General features: G+C 51.2%; 1 protein-coding gene across 2 annotated transcripts in view; it reads left to right on the top strand.

Annotated features, from left to right (window-relative positions):
* The first annotated feature begins 7,102 nt into the window (after window positions 1-7,102).
* Window positions 7,103-22,563, top strand: part of GSG1L (GSG1 like) — a 223,435-nt gene continuing 207,974 nt past the window's right edge. Inside the window, exon 1 of one of the 2 annotated variants that reach the window (XM_067706306.1) lies at window positions 7,103-7,539. In XM_067706306.1, the coding sequence (XP_067562407.1) occupies window positions 7,191-7,539 (349 nt within the window). In that variant the 5' untranslated portion in view covers window positions 7,103-7,190. The remainder of the gene's footprint in view (window positions 7,540-22,563) is intronic. The other variant, XM_067706305.1, reaches the window with a different exon arrangement.

Raw genomic sequence — 22,563 nt, forward strand, 5'->3', positions numbered from 1 at the left:
GTTTCAGGAGACACCTTAGAATGTCTGTTTTCTCCCCAGCCTTCCTCACTGTCCCCTTCAAGACTGGAGTAAAACAAACCAGCTACAGCCCCTGAGGACTGAGAAAAATCCCACTGAGTGCTGGAAACAAGGAGGGGAGTCAGTGGGCTATGGGGCTTCCACCTGGACACCTGATTCACCTGAAGACGACAGCCAGCCAGGCCCTGGACTCCGGCCTCTGCCCTGCTACTTCTTGAGCCTCAGTTTCTCCAGCTGAGATTAAGAATTCCATAAGGGTTCAGTTACATCCCTTTGGCCAAAGTGCCTGACGTGCCCTCCGTCCTAAATAAATGTTCCCACACTCTTTCTCGTGATGCATTCATGCTCCATCCCCCTGAGATCTTCCCTGGCCTGTCATCCAGAGGACATCACTGCTGATGGCGGGGACCAGTGTGAGGCCCTCCTGTCCTCCTCCCACTTCTCTCCAGGACTGGCTCACTTCCGTTCTGCCCCGGATGTCAGAGCTGAGGTGGATTTGTTGGTCACCCTATGGCTGTGGTTTCTGAGCACATTTTTTTTTTTTTTTTTTGCGTTACGCGGGCCTCTCACTGTTGCAGCCTCTCCCGTTGCGGAGCACAGGCTCCGGACGCGCAGGCTCAGCGGCCATGGCTCACGGGCCCAGCCGCTCCGCGGCATGTGGGATCTTCCCGGACCGGGGCACGAACCCGCGTCCCCTGCATCGGCAGGCGGACTCTCAACCACTGCGCCACCAGGGAAGCCCTCTGAGCACATTTTTGAGTAGACGTCCTGCGGTGCATGTGTGCCCGAGCCTGTTTGTTCTCTGTGAATACGGCCAGATAACAAGCCCAGGCTTCCGTCTCATCACCAGAGCAGGTGTGGACCACAGCATGAGCCTCCTGACACACCTCCAGGACTCCTTACCTCCCAGCCACCCACCCTGCCGGCCCCCTGGGCAACCTTTCAGAAACACAGCCCTGGGTGTGTCATGCTCTAGGTTCCACAGTCGTCACTGGATCCTCATCACTGATGGGGTAAGACCTTAGCTCCTGGGTTGATGTTCAAGGCCGTGGGATAGGAGCTCTCCCCAACCCCCTGCACTCCAAGCGTCTTCTCCCTCCATGCCTCAGTTTCCTCATCTGTCAAATGGAGGCAACTAGCCTTGTGAGGGTTGAGAGTGACAGGGGATGGAAGTCTCCTCCTGTGAGGACGCTCAGCACGTGTTGATGCCCCTCCCGCTCCCCATTTACAGATGAGAAAGCTGAGGCTCTGAGAGGTAGGGGTGGCCCAGATGTGGCAGAGCCAGGATTAAAATTCAGACCTTCCACCCGCGATCCGGGACATCTGCTAACACATCCCAGCTCAACCGTCCCTCCTCAGTGAGGCCCCTGGTTGCTGTCGCTTGCATCCTGTTTTACCATCTGCAATTATTGGATGTATGAGCGGTTTCCTTGCTCATTGCTGTCTCCTCTTCTAGAACATAGCCCCATGAAGGTATGGACCTGGTTGGTCTTGTTCGTTGAAAGCTTAGCACAGAGCCAGGGCCTGTTACATTCTTCTCGAATAGTTGTTGGAAGAGTTAAGACAGTTTCAAAGAAAACTCCAGTTGATCACTTGCTAATGAAGTGGGTTCCTTCCTCCTCCGGAGACCCCACACTCTGGGACTTCTTTGATTGCACAGAGCTCCAGGGTCCCTTCCTCCCCTGGGAACACTGGCCCCAAGCAGCAGGCAGCCTCATAAACACACCAGTGTCGCGAGGCCGGCTTTCACTGAAGCCCTGGAGAGGCATCTGAACCAGGGAGTAAAGTGTGTATTAGGCTTAGATACCTTGGGAGTCAATGTTTAAAAAACCTCACCAGTAATTGGAAATTGGCTAATCCTTTGCTATAATTAGGAGGGCCTGGAGGCCGGAGATGCTCCGGTTTCCCAAGCTTTATTTTGAAGGCTTAGAAAACAGGAAGTGACTGGGCTTCCCTGATGGTGCAGTGGTTAAGAATCCGCCTGCCAATGCAGGGGACACGGGTTCGAGCCCTGGTCTGGGAAGGTCCCACATGCTGCAGAGCAACTAAGCCCATGCGCCACAACTACTGAGCCTGTGCTCTAGAGCCCGTGAGCCACAACTACTGAGCCCACGTGCCACAACTACTGAAGCCCACGTGCCTAGAGCCCATGCTCCGCAACAAGAGAAGCCACCACAATGAGAAGCCCGTGCACTGCAACGAAGAGTAGCCCCCGCTCACCACAACTAGAGAAAGCCCGCACGCAGCAACGAAGACCCAACACAGCCAAAAATAAAAACAAATAAATAAATTAAAAAAAAAAAAGAAAAAGAAAACAGGAAGTGACTTAGGAGGTCCAGAAGCTGGTGAGAGTGTTTGCAGCAGTCCACTCCAAGTAGAAGGCGAGATGCATTTGGGTCGTGTCCCTTCAAAGCACATTCATGGTTCCTAAAAAGTATGAATTTCATTATTAACAGCAACAGTTTTTCTGGTAAATTTTTTTGAATATAAAAGAGGGCACAGTTCTCAACTGTATGGCTCAATGAGTTTTCATGAAGTGCACACACCTATGTGACCAGCCCCCAGAAGCCCCACCCCCAGGGGCCCCTTTCAGTCACTCTGCCACCTCGAGACTAACCATCACCCTGACTTCTAGCACCACAGACGTGCCAAATGGTGTTATCAAAAATGTTTGGGGCCTTGATTCCAGGTTCTCAAATTTGAATGCCCCCAGGGGCTCCCCACAGGTGTCCCTAACGATGGAAGGGCCCAGTGGGACTGTGGTCCCTTGTGATCCGCTTTACGGGGAACTTTGGCAATGGTTGCCAGGCAAAAATGCAGGCCCGGTGTCGGCAGGTAACTTGATCTTGCCAGAGAAGCTGAAAGTCTAGATTTTTATGTGAAATCATGATTATTGAATGTTGGCAACTCATGAAAATTTAGCACCCTGTGGAGGCCAATTCCAACCAGGCCAAACAAAACATGCTCATGGGCCAGACTTGGCCTGCAGGCTGCCGGTGGAGGTGACCTTGAGGGACCCCCCAGGCCCGTGGGGGAGATGAGCGTGAACACAGACATCACAGCACAGGAGGGGTGATGAAGGGCCAGACGGAGAAGGACAGAGCCAAGGAAGGCTCTGCCGTGCGTGGAGCGATGTGTGACCAGCACTTTGAAGGACGCACAGGATCAGCACAGCGAGGGCATCCAGGCAGAGGGAGGGGGAGGGAGGGAGGTGGGCGAGGCCTGGGGGACTGTCCCAGCCATGGTTATCAGGAAGCGCAAAGTGGCTTGGTGTGTCGGCAGCATGGGAGGGGCTGAGATGTGGGCAGGGCCAGCCATACAGGACCTGGAAAGGCAAACTGGGGCATCTAGACTTTGTCCTGGGGCCGGCAGAGGGCAGTACTTGAGCAGGTTAAACAGAGGCACTGGAGGCATTCCCTGGCGGTCCAGTGGTTAGGACTCGGTGCCTTCACTGCCGTGGCCGGGGTTCAATCCCTGCTCGGGGGTCTTGGGAGACAGGAGGCCTTGGCCTTTGACAGTGTCTGAAGAGGAGGGGACAGGGGCTTGGGCCCACATTTCTGGCCTCCTAAACAAGCTCCCTCCCCACCTCAGCCCCACCCCAGGCAAAGACCCTCCTTGACCAAACCTTAGTTGGGCTCCTCTGAGCCCTTCTCTCAACTAGGCCCTGACCTTAGGCTCTGTCCTTGGCCGGCTTACTCCAGTTTTAGCAAGAATCCTACTGGTTCAGTTTAGCAAGAATCCCTCATCCTTGAAACCCAATCAAGTTCCTCATTCGCCACTCCAGACAGCTTACCCTGCTGGGCCGCCTTCAGCAGGAATCCTGTCAAGTCGCTTTAGCCAGAATCCCCCCAGCCCTGAGGTTTCCTCCGCCCGCCGACCGCCCCCCTGCTCCTTGGCGATAAATTCCCTCTTGTCCCTGTGTTCAGAGTTCAGCCCAATCTCTCTCCTGTGGCAAAACTCCTTTTGCAGTGGTCCCTGAATAAAGGCTGCCTTACCGTCTTAACAGGTGTCATGGATAATTTTTCTTTAACACCTGTCCACACCCAAGGCAACTGTAACATTATTTGAGGATAAAAATACGTATCCTATCCAAGGGGCTTGCTCATGAGTTTGGATTCGGTTCCGGAAGGGTGTGTAGACACATGCAGTGGCGCCCTCTGGTGGCACAATCTCCACCCCCTGGTCCTTATCCTCACTTCGAGTACAAGGTCCAGGGCAACATCAGTCAGAACTTTGGAGCTTCCCCGCGCCCCGCCCCCACCTGCTCGGGCTCAGCACAGGGAAGCTCTGTCCCTGCAGGAGCTCCTGCCAAACACCTCAAAGGCGTCTTACACATCCCACCTCAGATCCTGCTGGATCTGCTTTTGAAAATTGACACAGATGCAGAACCTCGTTGCAACCACCCTGGTCTGAGCCGCTGGCATTACTTGTACGGATTCACTCACTAGCCCCCAGCTGGTCTCTGTTTCCCCCTTCTTAATTCAGCATCTAGAGTGGTCCTGTTATACTCCAAGTCAGATATGTCCCTCCTCTACTCAGAACCTCCCCAGGCTCCCACCCAACTCAGAGTAAATGCTGGAGTCCTTGTAACTGACTCCACACACGATGACCTGTCCCCTCCCCCCATCACCTCTCTACTCTCCCTGCTCACTCATCTCCAGCCACACCGCTTTCTCAGTTATCCCCTACCTCAGGGCCTTTGCACTGGCTGCTCCCTCTTCCTGGAACCTCCTTTCCTGGGATAGCTCCATGGCCTGCTCCCACCCTCCTTCAAGCCTTTGCTCCAATGTCAACTTCCCAGTGAGATCTCCTTGAAGCCCTGATTTAAAATCACAATCTGCTACCCTCACTTCTATCCTCCTCCCTGCTTTATTGTTCTCCTTGGCTCTTAACACCTGCCGACTCTACAACGTACTTATTAATGCTGTTCATGCTCTTTTCTCTCTGATGCTGAGCATCCAATGGGCACTCAGAGAGTGGAAGACTGTCTCAGATGGAAATTTCAAACCCCTCTGTGCTTCCTCTGGGTACTTCTTAAGAAAGTGTGGTCCCTGAGACATATGTCACTTGGGCTCTCCCGGCTTTGAATGCCCAGGACAGGGTTCCCAGCCTGTAGGTCCCTGAGTGCTACACACATGCACATGAACCACTGTCTCAAGCCAACATCCGAGGGACTGGTTTTCAAATGTGTACAGATACTCCTCCGATGAATATTGCTCGGCCGTTTAAAAGTGTCACTGAATTCTTTTCAGCTGTTTGGCCATGATGTATTTTCTCTCTCAACCAATACCCTCAATACTGAATGGAGGTCCTCCTCAAAATAGCTGGGAACGCCTTGCCTAGGGCCAGAAAAGGGATCTAATGAACAAGTCTGGAGACCCTCGGCCATCCTTCATATGGGTTCCTGCCAGGAACGTTGCCTACAATTATTCTCACCTACCCCCAGGCAAAGTAGCACCAGCTGCCAGGGAGCACAGGCTCACCCACTAGAGTAAGGCAATTCATAATCCGTTAACCTTGAACTCTGCAAGCCCTGCCACTCCACGAGCAGGGGGCTGTTGGAGCAGTTCTCAGCTTGGGCAGAATTCAGATGAGCTCTTGTAATCAACATGCAATTAACTGTTGCACATCCTGGGCATCCGGGCACCCTGTGCTTTGCAGTGTGACGGGGCTTCAGGGGTCATGGTTATTTTAGAGCAGAGGTGGGGATGGAGCGTCCATAGTTGGGCAATCCCACCTTGCACAAGAGATCCTGAAAAGGTCTGTGTGAATTTAGTCCTCTGATCTTGGTTCAGATGTTAATAATAATAATAATGATGGCCAGCGTTTATTGAGCACGTACTATGTGCCAAGTGCTTTTTGCAGGTGTGATCTCATTCCGACAGCCCAATATTCCTCCACCTTTTTATAGATATGGAACCGAGACTCAGAAAGGTTTAGTACAATAACTTGTTCAAAGCCCACAGCTGGTCAAGCCCCAGGGTCGCCTGACCCCAAAGTCAGTATTCTTGACCTTTCTGTTCCCACCCCCCACCTTGGAGATTCTGGGTTGGCAGCCTCTGTAGGGCACCCCTGCCTGATAACTGCAACAACTTTGTGTCTGGTGTGGTACCTCCTCGGGTCATACTGCTAAGGATCTCAGGTGGGTGGGGATGCCTGCATGGGGAAGTCCCATTCGTCATATCCAACACTTGGCATCCGGTGTGGCACACTTCTTTGCCACCCTTCGTGCCGTACCATGCCATGATAAGGAGCCCAGGTGACTGCAGCTTCATCCTGCCAGGGGAGCCTGTCCTGTTGGTTCACACAGCCCAAATCTCCCTGGGAGACCCCCAGGGGAAGCACAAGCCCTTTAGACTCTACAACCCCGCATTTCTGGTGAGGTACCCCTCCTGACAGGTCCTGCAACTCCAGGATCAGTAATGAGGCATCCTTTTCAGTGGGCCCTGCTGCTTCTTGGGTGTGGGAAGCCCAAAAAACTCAACTCTGCAGCTCAGACTCTTTGGGGCTCCTTCTTGGGGCTCCCTACCGGGCCTCCGGGGGAGCGTGCTGCGGGTCCATGTTCCTCGTGGGGAGCCCCAGCAGGCTCTGCCCTTCTCTCCAGAGGGCGGGACTTCTCTGGTTCCTGCGTGAGATGACCCCTCCTGGCTGGTTTTGTTGCCTCACGTCCCCGGTGGGAAGCCTCTTTCTCCGAGAGCGCCTTCTCTGGCACTCTCTTTGCTTCTCAGACTCTCCACTCGGGTGCGGGTCTCTTTAGAGGGCGCCCTTCTCTGCCGGGCCCCCGCCAGCGCCCGGCGTGGGGCGCCCCCTCTCCCAGTGAGGGCGGGAACCAGAACAGTGTCGCCGGCCGCCTGCAGGTGTCTCCCCACGGAGGGGCGCGCGTCCCTGCGCCGTGGCCGCTGCCAGGCGCCAGCGGCTCCTCGCCGAGGTGCACTCGCGCTCCGGGCTCCGGGCGCGCAGGAGCCGCTCCGCCACCGCCCGCCCCCCGCGCCCCCCGTGCGCCGCGCCCCCACCCCGGGGGCGGGGGCATGGGCCAGCGCCGCGTCCGCCGCCGCCCATCGCAGGCGCCCGAGCCCCGGGGCGCGGTGGGCAGCGGCCGCTGACGCGGGGCGCCGGCTGCCAACTTCGCGCGCGGAGCTCCCCGGCGGCGCAGTCCCGGCGGCGCGGGCGGCATGAAGACGAACCGCCGCGGCCGAGCGCTCCTGGCCGTGGCCCTGAACCTGCTGGCGCTGCTCTTCGCCACCACCGCCTTCCTCACCACTCACTGGTGCCAGGGCACGCAGCGGGTGCCCAAGCCGGTCTGCGGCCAGGGCGGGAGCGCCAACTGCCCCAACTCGGGCGCCAACGCCACGGCCAACGGCACCGCCGCCCCCGCCGCCGTTGCCGCCGCCGCCGCCGCCGCAGGGAACGGCCCCCCTGGCGTCGAGCTCTACAGCTGGGAGACAGGCGACGACCGATTCCTCTTCAGGAATTTCCACACCGGCATCTGGTACTCGTGCGAGGAGGAGCTCGGCGGGCTCGGTGAGTGAGCGGCGGCGCCCCGGGGCTCCGCTCCCGGCTCCCCCGGGCTGCGCGGCCCCGGCGCCCCAGACCCAAACCCGCGCTCCCTCCTCGCGCCCGGGACGGGGGCCCGCGCCACCGCCAGGACGCCGTGCCCCGCGCTCCGCAGGCTCGGCCGAACGTTCGGGGGCGGGGAGCGCGGTGGGCAGGTCCGGGGGTGTCGAATGATGGCGTTCGGGACGCTCCGCCGTTTCAAGGTTCGGGCAGAGCTTGTGCTCCTTACGAGCACCAGGCGCCTGTGGGGACGTCGCCGCGCCTTGGAGAGGCGCGTCTCCCGGCACCCACCCCGTTCCTTTCCGAGCCAGAACTCATCTCCACGCTCGCCCCTTCCCCCTCTTCCTTTCGCGGGGCACTGGCTACTCCCATCCATCCCTTCCCGCCTGGGGTGGCGGTGGTGTTGGCGCAGGGACTGTTGCTGTCAGCCGCCCCTTCCACCGCAGATCCACAGAGCCAGAAGCCGAGGGGCTCGTTCTTCCACCCCCATCCCCAGCCCGCACTAAACCGCTCCCGGACCGGGTTTGGGCAGCACGAGAGTGAGGAGTGGGGGCAGTCTGGTGGGTTCCCGGCAGGGAGCCCTTCGCGTCCCGGCCCCTGCCCGGGAGAATATGCGGCGGGAAAGCGGGACAGCTCGGCGAGGCTCGGATCAGAATTGGGGCGCGGGGTGGGGGGGACTCTTCAGAAGGCAGATCAAACTGTTCCCTCGGCCTCGCACCCTTTCCTGGACCTGCCGCCGGAGGCAGCCAGGGCCGGAGTAGGTGTCGCCGAGGCAGGCATTGAGGCTAGGGCAGGGCTCAGGGGAAAGCTGCCTGGCGGTGGTTGTACCACATGCTGGGGACGCTGGTCCACACCACCCGGTACCTCCCAGACGATGTTGCTCCGAGGCCAAGTCTGGGGACCCTCTTGAGTGGAATTGACCTCTTTGCCCAAGGTTAAAACTCCCCGTGCCTGCCTAGCTCTTCGATGTCAGCGTGGGCTATGTGTGTAGTCTCATGTAGACAGGAGTGGGCCACAACCGCTAGTTTGTCCTGAATACGGCGTTGGCCTGACTGGTTTAAAGGACAGAGGGAGGAAGGTGTGAAATGAACCCCGGGGAGGCTGCTGCCTCTGCCTGGAATGCCCTTCCCCACATCTTCCTTGGCTGGCTCCTCCTGAGCTCCAATGGGACTTCCTGACCCGCCTTCCCAGGCCGGGTCCCTTGGAGAGAAGACCTCCCTATCCCCCTTTGGAGGCAGGGTCTCCCCATCTTCGTAGCTCATCACCATTTTTATCTCCCCCATCACACTTGGCACACCTGAAGTTTTCTGGGGGCATGCCTTTGGTCACCAGCTTCTTGGCCCCCTTACCCATTAGGATGTCACTCCATGAGGGCAGGGCCCCAGCCGTCTTGTTCATTGCCATGCCCAGTTTCTGGGTACCGTCTAGTGCATAGAAGGTCTTCAATACCTATTTGCAGGATAAATGTTGGATGAGGCTTCGGGACCATGAGCCAGAGGCTTCCCGGGGTGCTGCCTGCTCTGTCTTGCCTGGAGGGGTGCCCCACTGAACTTTCCTGAGACCACCTGCTTCATGCCAGCTGTTTGCCAAAGACACTCCGAATAGGGTCCCACCCCTGACCAGTTTCACCCCATCAGACTCACTTCTGGTGTGCACTCAGGACTTGAATTTTTACTCTGGGATGTAATAATAATAATAATTTAATGATTTAATAATAATTAACCTTAAAGAACATCTTGGCTAAAATTCCCTGCTTTCCGCTCAGCCCAATCCTCTCCCATGGAGGCCTCGGAATGCCTCGTCCTGGGAAATATCTGCACCCTTTGGGGTGGGGTCCCCCCACCTCACCTCCGCCTCTCACCAAGTTTCTCCTTCGTGTAAAAACGCAGACTCCCTGCCCTTTCCTTTATGTACACACTTAAATCCAATGCTGTATCCTGCAGCGGAGTTGTCCTGTCTCTGCCCCATGGAGTGCCTGGGCCCTCACTGGCCAGCTGAGCCTCTCAGTTGTTTGAGGTCTCTCCTAGCTTCTTCCTGAAGGTCACACCCCCCAAGTCTTGCAGTTATTTCCCTGTAGCTTGTCCGTGTAGCTCCTCCAGGGCTTGATACAGGATGTTTAAAGCTAAGCATTAAAAAAATTGTTCATTAAAAACAATGCTAGCTCACGTTTATTGAGCCCTTCATGTGCACCAGACACTGTTAAAACTTCTTGCCGGCCGGATCTCGTGGAATCCTTGCCAACGCCCTTGTGGCAGACACTTCTATGGTGCCCATTTTTCAGATGAGGAATTTGAAGCTAAGAGAGGTTTTCGTCTGGCCTCACAGCTGATGAGGGGGCCTGAATTGTCTTCATGGGGCACAAAGGAATCAAAATGAAGTGATCAGGGAAGAGAATGGTACAGTTGGGGGTCAGAGAAAGGCGTGATCTGGGGGGGCTCAGCATAAGACCCTCACCCCCAGTCCTTGGTTAGTAAAAACATTGATGGTTAGTTTGTTGGGTAAATAAAACAAACCCACAGTGTTCTCTTTCCTCTTGATCACTGTTGGCTAGAGATCGCCCCTCCCAGAAAATCACAATTTTCCTCCCTGGGAGCTTGGAAAATAGTTATCAGCCTGTCAGTGCTGGTGAGAAATTTGGGAGGTCTGAGCCAAGCTTTGGATGGTTTCCCCCACTGATCCTACAGTGCCCAAATCCTGCCCCTCCACGGTCACGGTACTGAAAGGGTGTCAGGAGGTACCTGGCCTCAAACTTTTGTTGCTATGACAACCTTTCTTCTGGGTTCTGCGACCATTTTAAAATTTATTTTCTACTTGAAGAGAAAAAAAAAAAACAACACCCCAACAGCCCTCCCCCCCCCCAAACAAAATCCTGTCCTCCCCGCCAGAACATCAAGGACCAACTTCCTTCCCTCATGCCCATGAAACTACAGGGAAGGCTTTCTCCCTTTCTCTGCATTTTATGTTCGCTCCAATGAAAACACCAACCACGAAATACTAACCTCTCCGTGAGAAGCAGCTGCTCAATGTTCCTTCCTCTCAAACGCCTGTTTGGTAATTTCTTTCTGTGCTCAGAAAAACCTCTCCCCATTCTGCGCAGCCACGGGGAAATCTAATAAACCCTTTTCCCACACGAAAAAATCTAGCGGCGTTCACAAAGAAAACTGCAGCCTGTCCTAAACAGACACAGTCTCCCCAGACCCGGCACAAAGGAAGCTTTTCTCCTTCCTCCAAGAAGGAGCATCAGCCTCCTTCAACAAACAGAAAGAGAAGTGTGGCCTCGACGCAGAATTACCCCAAGCCCTTCACGCAGATTGGATCTCTCTGCTGGATTAGATGGTCGGAAGGCTCGGGTGGGTGCAGACGCAGGCATTGGGGTTGGAGGGGCAGCAGAGAAAGGCCTGGAGGGGTCACGAGTGAAGGTCTGGAAGCGGGCAGGTGGGGCTGGCGGGCAGGTGGCTGTGCTGACCGGGGAGCACAGGTGATGCTGAACTTCAGTCTCAGGGAGTGTGTGTTGGAACCTCAGGAAGTGGGTGGCTCCGGAGGACTGATGGGGTGGCAGGGTCTAGGAGGGCTTGTGAGCGTGGCTGGAGGGAAGTGGGATAGGGGCGGCCAGAGAGAAGGGAGAGGAGGAGCTGGACGTTTGGTGTCCCGACTCTAGACCCACTCTCTCCCCTGTCATGGGTGGGACAGTGCCCACTCTCTCTTGTGAAGGATGGATGCCACGTGCTGCCTCTTTTTAGCAGTGTGGTTTGGGTGAGGGCCTCAGTTTGCTGCCCTGGGGAATGGGGTTAGGGAGATCAGAGCAACTAGCAGCTGCTCATGGTGCAAGGATTCAGTGAAAGAGTTCAGGGAAGTGCCGGGCACCTGTTGGGTGTGTGAGTGCCCCTGGTCACCTCTGGGCTGCCAGCTGTCCGAGCCGCCCACGTCTCTCCTGTGGACTTGGGCAGCAGCCTCCCCGCTTCCACCATTGCCCCCACCCCTGCCAGTCCCCTGGCCACCCTGCATCTGAGTGATCATCAGATCCTGTCTCTCCTTTGCACAGCCCCCCTCTGACAACTGCCCCCCCCACTTAGAGTCAAAGCCACATCCTCCCCAAAGCTTGAGGCCCCGCGTGAAGGTGGCCCTCAGCCCCTCCCTGGCTACATGGCCTCTCTGCCTCTCTGGGGTCCTCTCCTTCTCCCGCCTGGTCACTGGCTTCTGCCACACTGGCTCCTGACACCAGGCACACTCCACCTCAGTGCCTTTGCACTGCCTTTCCCTCTGCCTGGAATGCTCTTCCCCCAGTTGGCCACAAGACGGTTTCTGGAAACTTCTTGAAGTCAGCTCTTTCCCAGCACCCCATTCAGTATTTATCTCCCCACGCTTTTGCTGCTTGATTTTTCTGCTAGCATTTGCCACCGTTGACTTTTCCTCAGTGTTCCTCATTTGTTTTGTGTGTGGTCCACCAGCTCCGTGAAGGTGGAGGTTGAGTTTGTGTTGTTTCACGGCTGGCTCCCCAGTGCTCAGGACACTGGCAGCAGTAGGTGTTCAGTAAACATTTGTGGGATAGATGTTGGTTGCTATGTCTGTTGTTCTTTGTGTCCGGTTCTCTGCCAGGCTCTAAGTGTCTTCTTATGCTGCAGGGAAGCAGGGGGCCCGGCCGGGGACCCCTCCCCTTCCGCTGAGGCTTCTGTTACATCTACCCCTCCTTACACACACACACACACACACACACACACACACACACACACACGCACGCACACACACACGCATGAGTGTGGGGCGGGCCCATAAGCCCTCAGGAGAAGACCCCTGCCACCCCCCTGCCTTTCTTGCTTCCCCTTCATTTCTACAGAAAACCCCAGCTCTTCTGTCCGTCCCTTATATCATGCTGCTACATTTTCACAAGTATGAGGACGCATGTGATGTCCCCAACCTGGGGACTTGCGGCGCTTGGGAATACGTTGGTGTAATATTAGACAGGCCAGGAGCAGCTGATACATGAAGAGTTGGACTTTGAAGGGCATGGCTTGAGCCCCCAAAAGTGTTACTTCCTTTTGTTCCCATAACAGCCCTATGAGGTAGGTGCCATGGTTACACCCGATGAGGAAACCGAGGCACAGAGAGGTGAAGTGACTTGTTCAAGGTCACACAGCTTCCAAGTGGCAGAGTTGTGATATGCAGAAGGCTCCAGAGCCTGGCTCTTGCCTGCGGTGCTGTGCTGCACCCCGTCCCCCCAACCCAGTTCACGCAGCCTCCCCAGGCACCTCTAAGAGGCCTCACTGAGAAGGACGCTGCACCAGGCGTCATGAACCCTGGGTTCAAGTCCAGCCTCCAGTGCCAACTTGCTGAGTGACTTTAAACAAGTCACACTCCCTCTCTCTGTGGCCTTTTCTTTCCTTATGTGTAAAATGAGGGTTTGGTTTTGTTTTTTGTCTGGTTGATGGAGGCGGCAGAGCACCCCAGGACCACAGGCCTTGTGGTCAGACAGTTCAGGCTCCAGCCACCATGCCACCACTCACCTGCTGTGTGACCTCTGGCAGGGGCTTGCCCTCTCTGGGCCTCAGTTTCCTTGGCTGGGACAAGAGGACGATGATAGCTGCCTCATGTTAGTGTCCTTGGAGTTAAAGCAAGATAACGTGGATGCTTGGCTGGTACACAGCAATCACTCAGTAATGGAGCTTTCGGTGACCTGACCTCATGTCGGAGGCTGCAGACCCATGGCCATCGGGTCAGATCCAAACTGTCCATCTGTTTGTTTGGCCCTGCAGGGTCTTCAGCATCTTTGAATAAGTTGCCAGTATTTGAAAATTGAGACACTTCACAGAAACATCTGGATTTATGGCTTTTCTCAAAAACCTGGCAGATCCATCAGCGCTGGGCCCAGGTTCCTGTGGGAGTGGCAGCTGACCCTTCTGGGAGTCCATCGCCCGCCCCTCCTCACTATTGAGGAAACTTTGCCACCTTCCCGGCGCTCAGGACCCAAGCCTTGGGGTTCTCCTTGGTGCCTCTTGCTCTCACATCCCACGTCTCATCCATAGGTGACTCCTGCGAGCTCTTCAGTCAGAATCCAGCCCCTGCCTGATCACGTTCCACCAGCTCTGCCCTGGCCGGGCCCTGGTGCCTCTCCGCTGGACTAGGGCAGTAGCCCCTCCCTGGGCTCTCTGCTCCTGCCCTTGGCCCCCCACCATCTCCTCTCCACCCAGCAGCCAGAGGAATCCTGTTAAATCCGAGTCAGGTCACTTCCCTCCACTGCTCAGGGCCCTCCTGTGCATCTCATCCCGCTCAGTTACAGCCAAACATCCTCCAAAGCCTGTGGGCCCTTTGAAATCTGCCCCTATTGCCTCTGACCATCTCTCCCCGCAACTGCTCTGCTCCAGCCATACCAGCCTCCTTGCTGGTCCTTGAACAGGCCAAGACCTCCTGCCTCAGGGCCTTTGCACTTGCTGTTCCTTCTGTGTGGGAACTCTTCTCCCAGCTGTCTGCCAGGCTCCCTCCCTTCTCAGGCAGGTCTCTGCTCAAAGGTTCTCTTCTCAGTGAGACCTTCCCAGACCACACGATGTATATCAGTGACCTCACCACCCCCAAGCACTTCTCCCTCCTTCCTTATTCCCCCATCACTCTCATTATCGTCTTACCCACTACATATCACACTCATTTATCTTCTTCCTTTCATTAAAAAAAATTTAAAAGATTTTTATTGGAGTATAGTTGATTTACAATGTTGTGCTAGTTTCTGCTCTACAGCAAAGTGAATCAGTTATACATATACATATATCCACTCTTTTTTAGATTCTTTTCCCATATAGGTCATTACACAGTATTGACTACAGTTCCTGTGCTAAACCGTAGGTCCTTATTAGTTATCTATTTTATATAGAGTAGTGTGTATATGTCAATCCCAATCTCTCAATTTATCCCTGCCCCCCTTTCCCCCTTGGTAACCATAAGTTTGTTTTCTATATCTGTGACTCTATTTCTGGTTTTCACTTGTCTTCTTTATGATGTCTCTGCCCTGCACGGATGCTAGCTCCATGGTGGCAGGACTTGGTCCATTTCACGTAATGCCATATCCCAGAAACTAGACGAGCTGGCTTTGAGTAAGGGTTTGGTGAATACGTGTTGAAAGCATTTGGATTCTAGGACCTTCTCAGGACTTGTGTGTGCAGTGAGAGGCCCCAAGCTCTGTGCCCATCATTCCCATGGACTTGTCAGATATTCCTTCTTCCCTCTTCCCTCCCCTGTTCTGCTCCCAAGAAGAGGTATTTAGTGGGCTGCTGTGAAGGGCTGAGGGGGTTCACTATGGTCATCCTCCCTGTTTAAATCCTGGGGTACCAGACTCAGAACCATCTTGCAGGGATGCCGTGACCTTGGGCCTCTGTGCTGCCTGTGGGACCATCCGCGGTGGTTAAGCTCTTCTGGTCCCAAGTGATAGAAGCAGACTCAGGCCCACTTAAGGATAAAGGGGAGTTTTTTTTTTTTTGTGGTACGTGGGCCTCTCACTGTTGTGGCCTCTCTCATTGCGGAGCACAGGCTCTGGACGCACAGGCTCAGCGGCCATGGCTCACGGGCCCAGCCGCTCCGCGGCATGTGGGATCTTCCCAGACCGGGGCACGAACCCGTGTCCCCTGCATCGACAGGCGGACTCTCAACCACTGCGCCACCAGGGAAGCCTGGGGAGTTTTTAAGAAGGATGATGCTGCTGCCTACAGAATCCAGGCAAAGGCCTCGGAGGTCAGAGCCGGGACCTTCTGGGCTCCTGGAGGCCGGAGTTGACGAGTCCTCCCTCAGGTCTAGAGCCACCAACTAAAATCCTACAGGGACCAGATTGGAAACCAAAGAGAGTAAACATACAGGGAGTGCAGGGGACTGTGGGGAACCGGGAGCGTCTGCCTGGCCTAAAGCGGCAGCTACTGTTCAGCTCCAGGTGACCATTATCATTGGAGGAGGGGAGACCGTGTGGTACCAAGTTGTCCATTTTGTCAACACTCCAGGTTTTTATACCAAACCTCTTTTTTTAAGTAAGAACTGATACCTGCCACTTTTATTTGTTTTATTCTTTCTCTGTTAGGAAAACATTAACAGGAGATGGATATTTATTAATAAAATAATACATTTGTAGATGAATGGTTATTATAAGAGCAATTGAAATAATATAGTTTTATTAAATCATGGAAATAGATGAACAGAAACTTATTTATATTAAAAATTGTAGATTTTACATTTAAAAAAATTTAGCTAAGTTGTTGAGGTATATTAGTTTGTTTTTATTTAACATTTTTGAAAAATTGAAAATATTTCAAGTGTAATTTCTCAAATTTTGTTTTGACATATATACCAAACTTCTTGATGTTGAAATTTGGCAATGAATTCAATTAAAAATAAGAAGCCCGCTCTGCAGGCCCAAAGCCAACACTTATGAGGGATGAGCAGACCCTGTCCTGCCAGTTTGCAACTTCTAAGCCAGAGCTCTGTTGTTCATGTGATTGGAGTCCCAGCTCCTTGTTTCCATGGTTACTGGTTCATGGTCTTGAGAGACAGTCTGATTGGACAGTGTGGTGCTGGTGGCCATGATGGCTGGTCCAGTCTGCTCTGTTCTGGGAGTGGAGATGTAAGATTACACAGCTCCATTCTGTGGATAGAGGGAAGGGGAAGCCAGGGGAATAGGTAGGGGCTTGGGCAGACATCCCCAAAGGAGTCGACCCTGTTAGGCAGGACACCAGGACTCACTGAAAGTGAGGGAAACTCACCTGAAATGGGTTTAAGGAAACAAACAAACAAACAATTTATGGTTGCTCTTTTTTAAAATTATTTTTTATTTTTTAATACAGCAGTTTCTTATTAGTCATCAATTTTATACACATCAGTGTATACATGTCAATCCCAATCGCCCAATTCATCACACCACCATCCCCACCCCCCCGCGACTTTCCCCCCTTGGTGTCCATACGTTTGTTCTCTACATCTGTGTCTCAACTTCTGCTCTGCAAACCGGTTCATCTGTACCATTTTTCTAGGTTCCACATACATGCGTTAATATACGATATTTGTTTTTCTCTTTCTGACTTACTTCACTCTGTATGATGGTCTCTAGATCCATCCATGTCTCAATTTCATTACTTTCTATAGCTGAGTAATATTCCATTATGTACCACATCTTCTTTATCCATTCATCTGTTGATGGGCATTTAGGTTGCTTCCATGACCTGGCTATTGTAAATAGTGCTGCAATGAACATTGGGGTGCATGTGTCATTTTGATTTATAGTTTTCTTTGGGTATATGCCCAGTAGTGGGATTGTTGGGTCATATGGTAATTCTGTTTTTAGTTTTTTAAGGAACCTCCATACTGTTCTCCATAGTGGCTGTATCAATTTACATTCCCACCAACAATGCAAGAGGGTTCCCTTTTCTCCACACCCTCTCCAGCATTTGTTGTTTGTAGATTTTCTGATGATGCCCATTCTAACTGGTGTGAGGTGATACCTCATTGTAGTTTTGATTTGCATTTCTCTAATAATTAGTGATGTTGAGCAGCTTTTCATGTGCTTCTTGGCCATCTGTATGTCTTCTTTGGAGAAATGTCTATGTAGGTCTTCTGCCCATTTTTGGATTGGGTTGTTTGTTTCTTTAATATTGAGCTGCATGAGCTGTTTATATATTTTGGAGATTAATCCTTTGTCCGTTGATTCATTTGCAAATATTTTCTCCCATTCTGAGAGTTGTCCTTTCGTGTTGTTTATGGTTTCCTTTGCTGTGCAAAAGCTTTGAAGTTTCATTAGGTCCCATTTGTTTACTTTTGGTTTTATTTCCATTACTCTAGGAGGTGGATCAAAAAAGATCTTGCTGCGATTTATGTCAAAGAGTGTTCTTCCTATGTTTTCCTCTAAAAGTTTTATAGTGTCCGGTCTTACATTTAGGTCTCAAACCCATTTTGAGTTTATTTTTGTGTTTGGTGTTAGGGAGTGTTCTAATTTCATTCTTTTACATGTAGCTGTCCAGTTTTCCCAGCACCACTTATTGAAGAGACTGTCTTTTCTCCATTGTATATCCTTGCCTCCTTTGTCATAGATTGGTTGACCACAGGTGCGTGGGTTTATCTCTGGGCTTTCTATCTTGTTCCATTGATCTATGTTTCTGTTTTTGTGCCAGTACCATATTGTCTTGGTTACTGTAGCTTTGTAGTATAGTCTGAAGTCAGGGAGTCTGATTCCTCCAGCTCCGTTTTTTCCCCTCAAGACTGCTTTGGCTATTTGGGGTCTTTTGTGTCTCCATACAAATTTTAAGACTTTTTGTTCTAGTTCCGTAAAAAATGCCATTGGTAATTTGATAGGAATTGCATTAAATCTGTAGATTGCTTTGGGTAGTATAGTCATTTTCACAATATTAATTCTTCCAATCCAAGAACATGGTATATCTCTCCATCTGTTGGTATCATCTTTAATTTCTTTCATCAGTGTCTTATAGTTTTCTGCATACAGGTCTTTTGTCTCCCTTAGGTAGGTTTATTCCTAGGTATTTTATTCTTTTTGTTGCAATGGTAAATGGCAGTGTTTCCTTAATTTCTCTTTCAGACTTTTCATCATTAGTGTATAGGAATGCAAGAGATTTCTGTGCATTAACTTTGTATCCTGCAACTTTACCAAATTCATTGATTAGCTCTAGTAGTTTTCTGGTGGCATTTTTAGGATTCTCTATGTATAGTATCATATCATCTGCAAACAGTGACAGTTTTACTTCTTCTTTTCCAATTTGTATTCCTTTTATTTCTTTTTCTTCTCTGATTGCCATGGCTAGGACTTCTAAAACTATGTTGAATAATAGTGGTGAGAGTGGACATCCTTGTCTTGTTCCTGATCTTAGAGGAAATGCTTTCAGTTTTTCACCATTGAGAATGATGTTTGCTGTGGGTTTGTCGTATATGGCCTTTATTATGTTGAGGTAGGTTCCCTCTATGCCCACTTTCTGGAGAGTTTTTATCATAAATGGGTGTTGAATTTTGTCAGAAGCTTTTTCTGCATCTATTGAGATGATCATATGGTTTTTATTCTTCAGTTGGTTACTATGGTGTATCACATTGATTGATTTGCATATATTGAAGAATCCTTGCATCCCTGGGATAAATCCCACTTGATCATGGTGTATGATCCTTTTAATGTGTTGTTGGATTCTGTTTGCTAGTATTTTGTTGAGGATTTTTGCATCTCTGTTCATCAGTGATATTGGTTTGTAATTTTCTTTCTTTGTAGTATCTTTTTCTGGTTTTGGTATCAGGGTGATGGTGGCCTCATAGAATGAGTTTGGGAGTGTTTCTTCCTCCGCAATTTTTTGGAAGAGTTTGAGAAGGATGGATGTTAGCTCTTCTCTAAATGTTTGATAGAATTCACCTGTGAAGCCATCTGGTCCTGGACTTTTGTTTGTTGGAAGATTTTTAATCACAGTTTCAATTTCATTACTTGTGATTGGTCTGTTCATATTTTCTATTTCTTCCTGGTTCAGTCTTGGAAGGTTATAGTTTTCTAAGAATTTGTCCATTTCTTCCAGGTTGTCCATTTTATTGGCATAGAGTTGCTTGTAGCATCTTAGGCTGCTTTGTATTTCTGTGGTGTCTGTTGTAACTTCTCCTTTTTCATTTGTAATTTTACTGATTTGAGTCCTCTCCCTCTTTTTCTTGATGAGTCTGGCTAATGGTTTATCAATTTTGTTTATCTTCTCAAAGAACCAGCTTTTAGTTTTATTGATCTTTGCTATTGTTTTCTTTGTTTCTATTTCATTTATTTCTGCTCTGATCTTTATGATTTCTTTCCTTCTTCTAACTTTGGGTTTTGTTTGTTCTTCTCTCTCTAGTTCCATTAGGTGTAAGGTTAGATTGTTTATTTGAGATTTTTCTTGTTTCTTGAGGTAGGCTTGTATAAACTTCCCTCTTAGAACTGCTTTTGCTGCATCCCATAGTTTTTTTTTTTTTTTTTTTTTTTTTTTTTTTTTGCGGTACGCGGGCCTCTCACTGTTGTGGCCTCTCCCGTTGCGGAGCAACAGGTTCCGGACGCGCAGGCTCAGCGGCCATGGCTCAGGGGCGCAGCCGCTCCACGGCATGTGGGATCTTCCCAGACCGGGATACGAACCCGCGTCCCCTGCATCGGCAGGCGGACTCTCAACCACTGTGCCACCAGGGAAGCCCCCAGCTTTCTTTTGATTTCCATTGGCATGGAATATCTTTTTCCATCCCCTCACTTTCAGTCTGTATGTGTCCCTAGGTCTGAAGTGGGTCTCTTTAGACAGCATATAGATGGGTCTTGTTTTTGTTTCCATTCAGCAAGCCTGTGTCTTTTGGTTGGAGCATTTAATCCATTCACGTTTAAGGTAATTATCGATATGTATGTTCCTGTGACCATTTTCTTAATCGTTTTGGGTTTGTTTTTGTAGGTCCTTTTCTTCTCTTGTGTTTCCCACTTAGAGAAGTTCCTTTAGCATTTGTTGTAGAGCTGGTTTGGTGGTGCTGAATTCTCTTAGCTTTTGCTTGTCTGTAAAGCTTTTGATTTCTCCATCGAATCTGAATGAGATCCTTGCTGGGTAGAGTAATCTTGGTTGTAGGTTCTTCCCTTTCATCACTTTAAGTATATCATGCCACTCCCTTCTGGCTTGTAGAGTTTCTGCTGAGAAATCAGCTGTTAACCTTATGGGAGTTCCCTTGTATGTTATTTGTCATTTTTCCCTTGCTGCTTTCAATAGTTTTTCTTTGTCTTTAATTTTTGCCAGTTTGATTACTATGTGTCTCGGCGTGTTTCTCCTTGGGTTTATCCTGTATGGGACTCGCTGCGCTTCCTGGACTTGGGTGGCTATTTCCTTTCCCATGTTAGGGAAGTTTTCGACTGTAATCTCTTCAAATATTTTCTCAGGTCTTTTCTCTCTCTCTTCTCCTTCTGGGACCCCTATAATGTGAATGTTGTTGCATTTAATGTTGTCCCAGAGGTCTCTTAGGCTGTCTTCATTTCTTTTCATTCTTTTTTCTTTATTCTGTTCTGCAGCAGTGAATTCCACCATTCTGTCTTCCGGGTCACTTATCTGTTCTTCTGCCTCAGTTATTCTGCTATTGATTCCTTCTCGTGTAGTTTTCACTTCAGTTATTGTATTGTTCATCTCTGTTTGTTTGTTCTTTTAATTCTTCCAGGTCTTTGTTAAACATTTCTTGCATCTTCTCGATATTTGCCTCCATTCTTTTTCCGAGGTCCTGGATCATCTTCACTATCATTATTCTCAATTCATTTTCTGGAAGTTTGCCCATCTCCACTTCATTTAATTGTTTTTCTGGGGTTTTATCTTGTTCCTTCATCTGGTACATAGCCCTCTGCCTTTTCATCTTGTCTATGTTTCTGTGAATGTGGTTTTTGTTCCACAGGCTGCAGGATTGTATTTTTTGTTGCTTCTGCTGTCTGCCCTCTGGTGGATGAGGCTATCTGAGAGGCTTGTGCAAGCTTCCTGATGGGAGGGACTGGTGGTGGGTAGAGCTGACTGTTGCTCTGGTGGGCAGAGCTCAGTAAAACTTTAATCCGCTTGTCTGCTGATGGGTGGGGCTGGGTTCCTTCCCTGTTGGTTGTTTGGTCTGAGGCGACCCAACACTGGAGCCTATCTGGGCTCTTTGATGGGGCTAATGACAGACTCTGGGAGGGCTCTCGCCCAGGTGTACTTCCCAGAACTTCTGCTGCCAGTGTCCTTGTCCCCACGGTGAACCACAGCCACGCCCCTCCTCTGCAGGAGACCCTCCAACACTAGCAGGTAGGTGTGGTTCAGTCTCCCCAGGGGTCACTGCTCCTTCCGCTGGGTCCCGATGCGCACACTACTTTGTGTGTGCCTCCAAGAGTGGAGTCTCTGTTTCCCCCCGTCCTGTCGAAGTCCTGCAATCAAACCCCATGAGTCTTCAAAGTCTGATTCTCTAGGAATTCCTCCTCCTGTTGCCTGACCCCCAGGTTGGGAACCTGATGTGGGGCTCAGAACCTTCACTCCAGCGGGTGGACTTCTGTGATATAAGTGTTCTCCAGTCTGTGAGTCACCCACCCAGCAGTTATGGGATTTGATTTTACTGTGATTGTGCCCCTCCTACCGTCTCATTGTGGCTTCTCCTTTGTCTTTGGATGTGGGGTATCTTTTTTGGTGAGTTCCAGTGTCTTCCTGTCGATGATTGTCCAGCAGCTAGTTGTGATTCTGGTGTTCTCACAAGAGGGAGTGCGCGCGCGCCCTTCTACTCCGCCATCTTGGTTCCTCTCCTATGGTCGCTCTTGATAGGAGGTCTCCTAAAAAGAGTCTGGGGTTGTGTCACGGCTGCATCACAGTGTTATTGGGAATTTCTCTTTCCAGCCCTTGGCCCTGCTTCCTTCTGGATTAGCTTCATGCTCAAGTGCGCTCTCCCACTGTGGTCAGCCCCCAAAGCTTTGAGCTCACCTCCTGTCCTTCCAGTAACTTCAGGGCAAAAAGAGATCCTCCTCCCCAAAGTTCCAAACAAAAGTCCCAGAACTGGTTCTCATTGGACCAACTTGGACTGAATGGATGGGTGTGGCCCGAGGGGTAGATGGTGTTGATGAGGACGGGTCCCCCTAAGCCGTGAGGCCTGAGAGTGGAAGAGGGGAATGTCAGTTGGCCCTTGGCTCAGCAATGCTGTGTAACAGCAAAACCTCAGGGGCAGACAGCTGTAAGCATTTACTTAGCTCAAGAGTCTGTGGGTCCACATTTAGGTTGGGCCTAAAGGTTAGGTAACTCACACGTGTGCTGGTCGCTGGCTGTTGGCTGGAGTGAAGGAGGCAGCTGGGCCACGTGCCTCTTGTCCTTCAACAGGCTGGCCTGGGCATGTTCTCAGATGGTGTCAGAAATGTAAAAGCCAGAGCAGGCCAAATCGTGCAGGTGCTTTCCACGCCTCTGCTTACGTTACATTTACTTACATCCCATTGGCCTGGAGTCACTGTCGGGGGGCACCACAGAGTTATAATGGCCAAGGGCATGGATACAGGAGGGGTGAAGAATT

This window comes from Pseudorca crassidens, chromosome 15 (genome assembly GCF_039906515.1).
Source record: "Pseudorca crassidens isolate mPseCra1 chromosome 15, mPseCra1.hap1, whole genome shotgun sequence".
Taxonomy (NCBI): Eukaryota; Metazoa; Chordata; class Mammalia; order Artiodactyla; family Delphinidae; genus Pseudorca; species Pseudorca crassidens.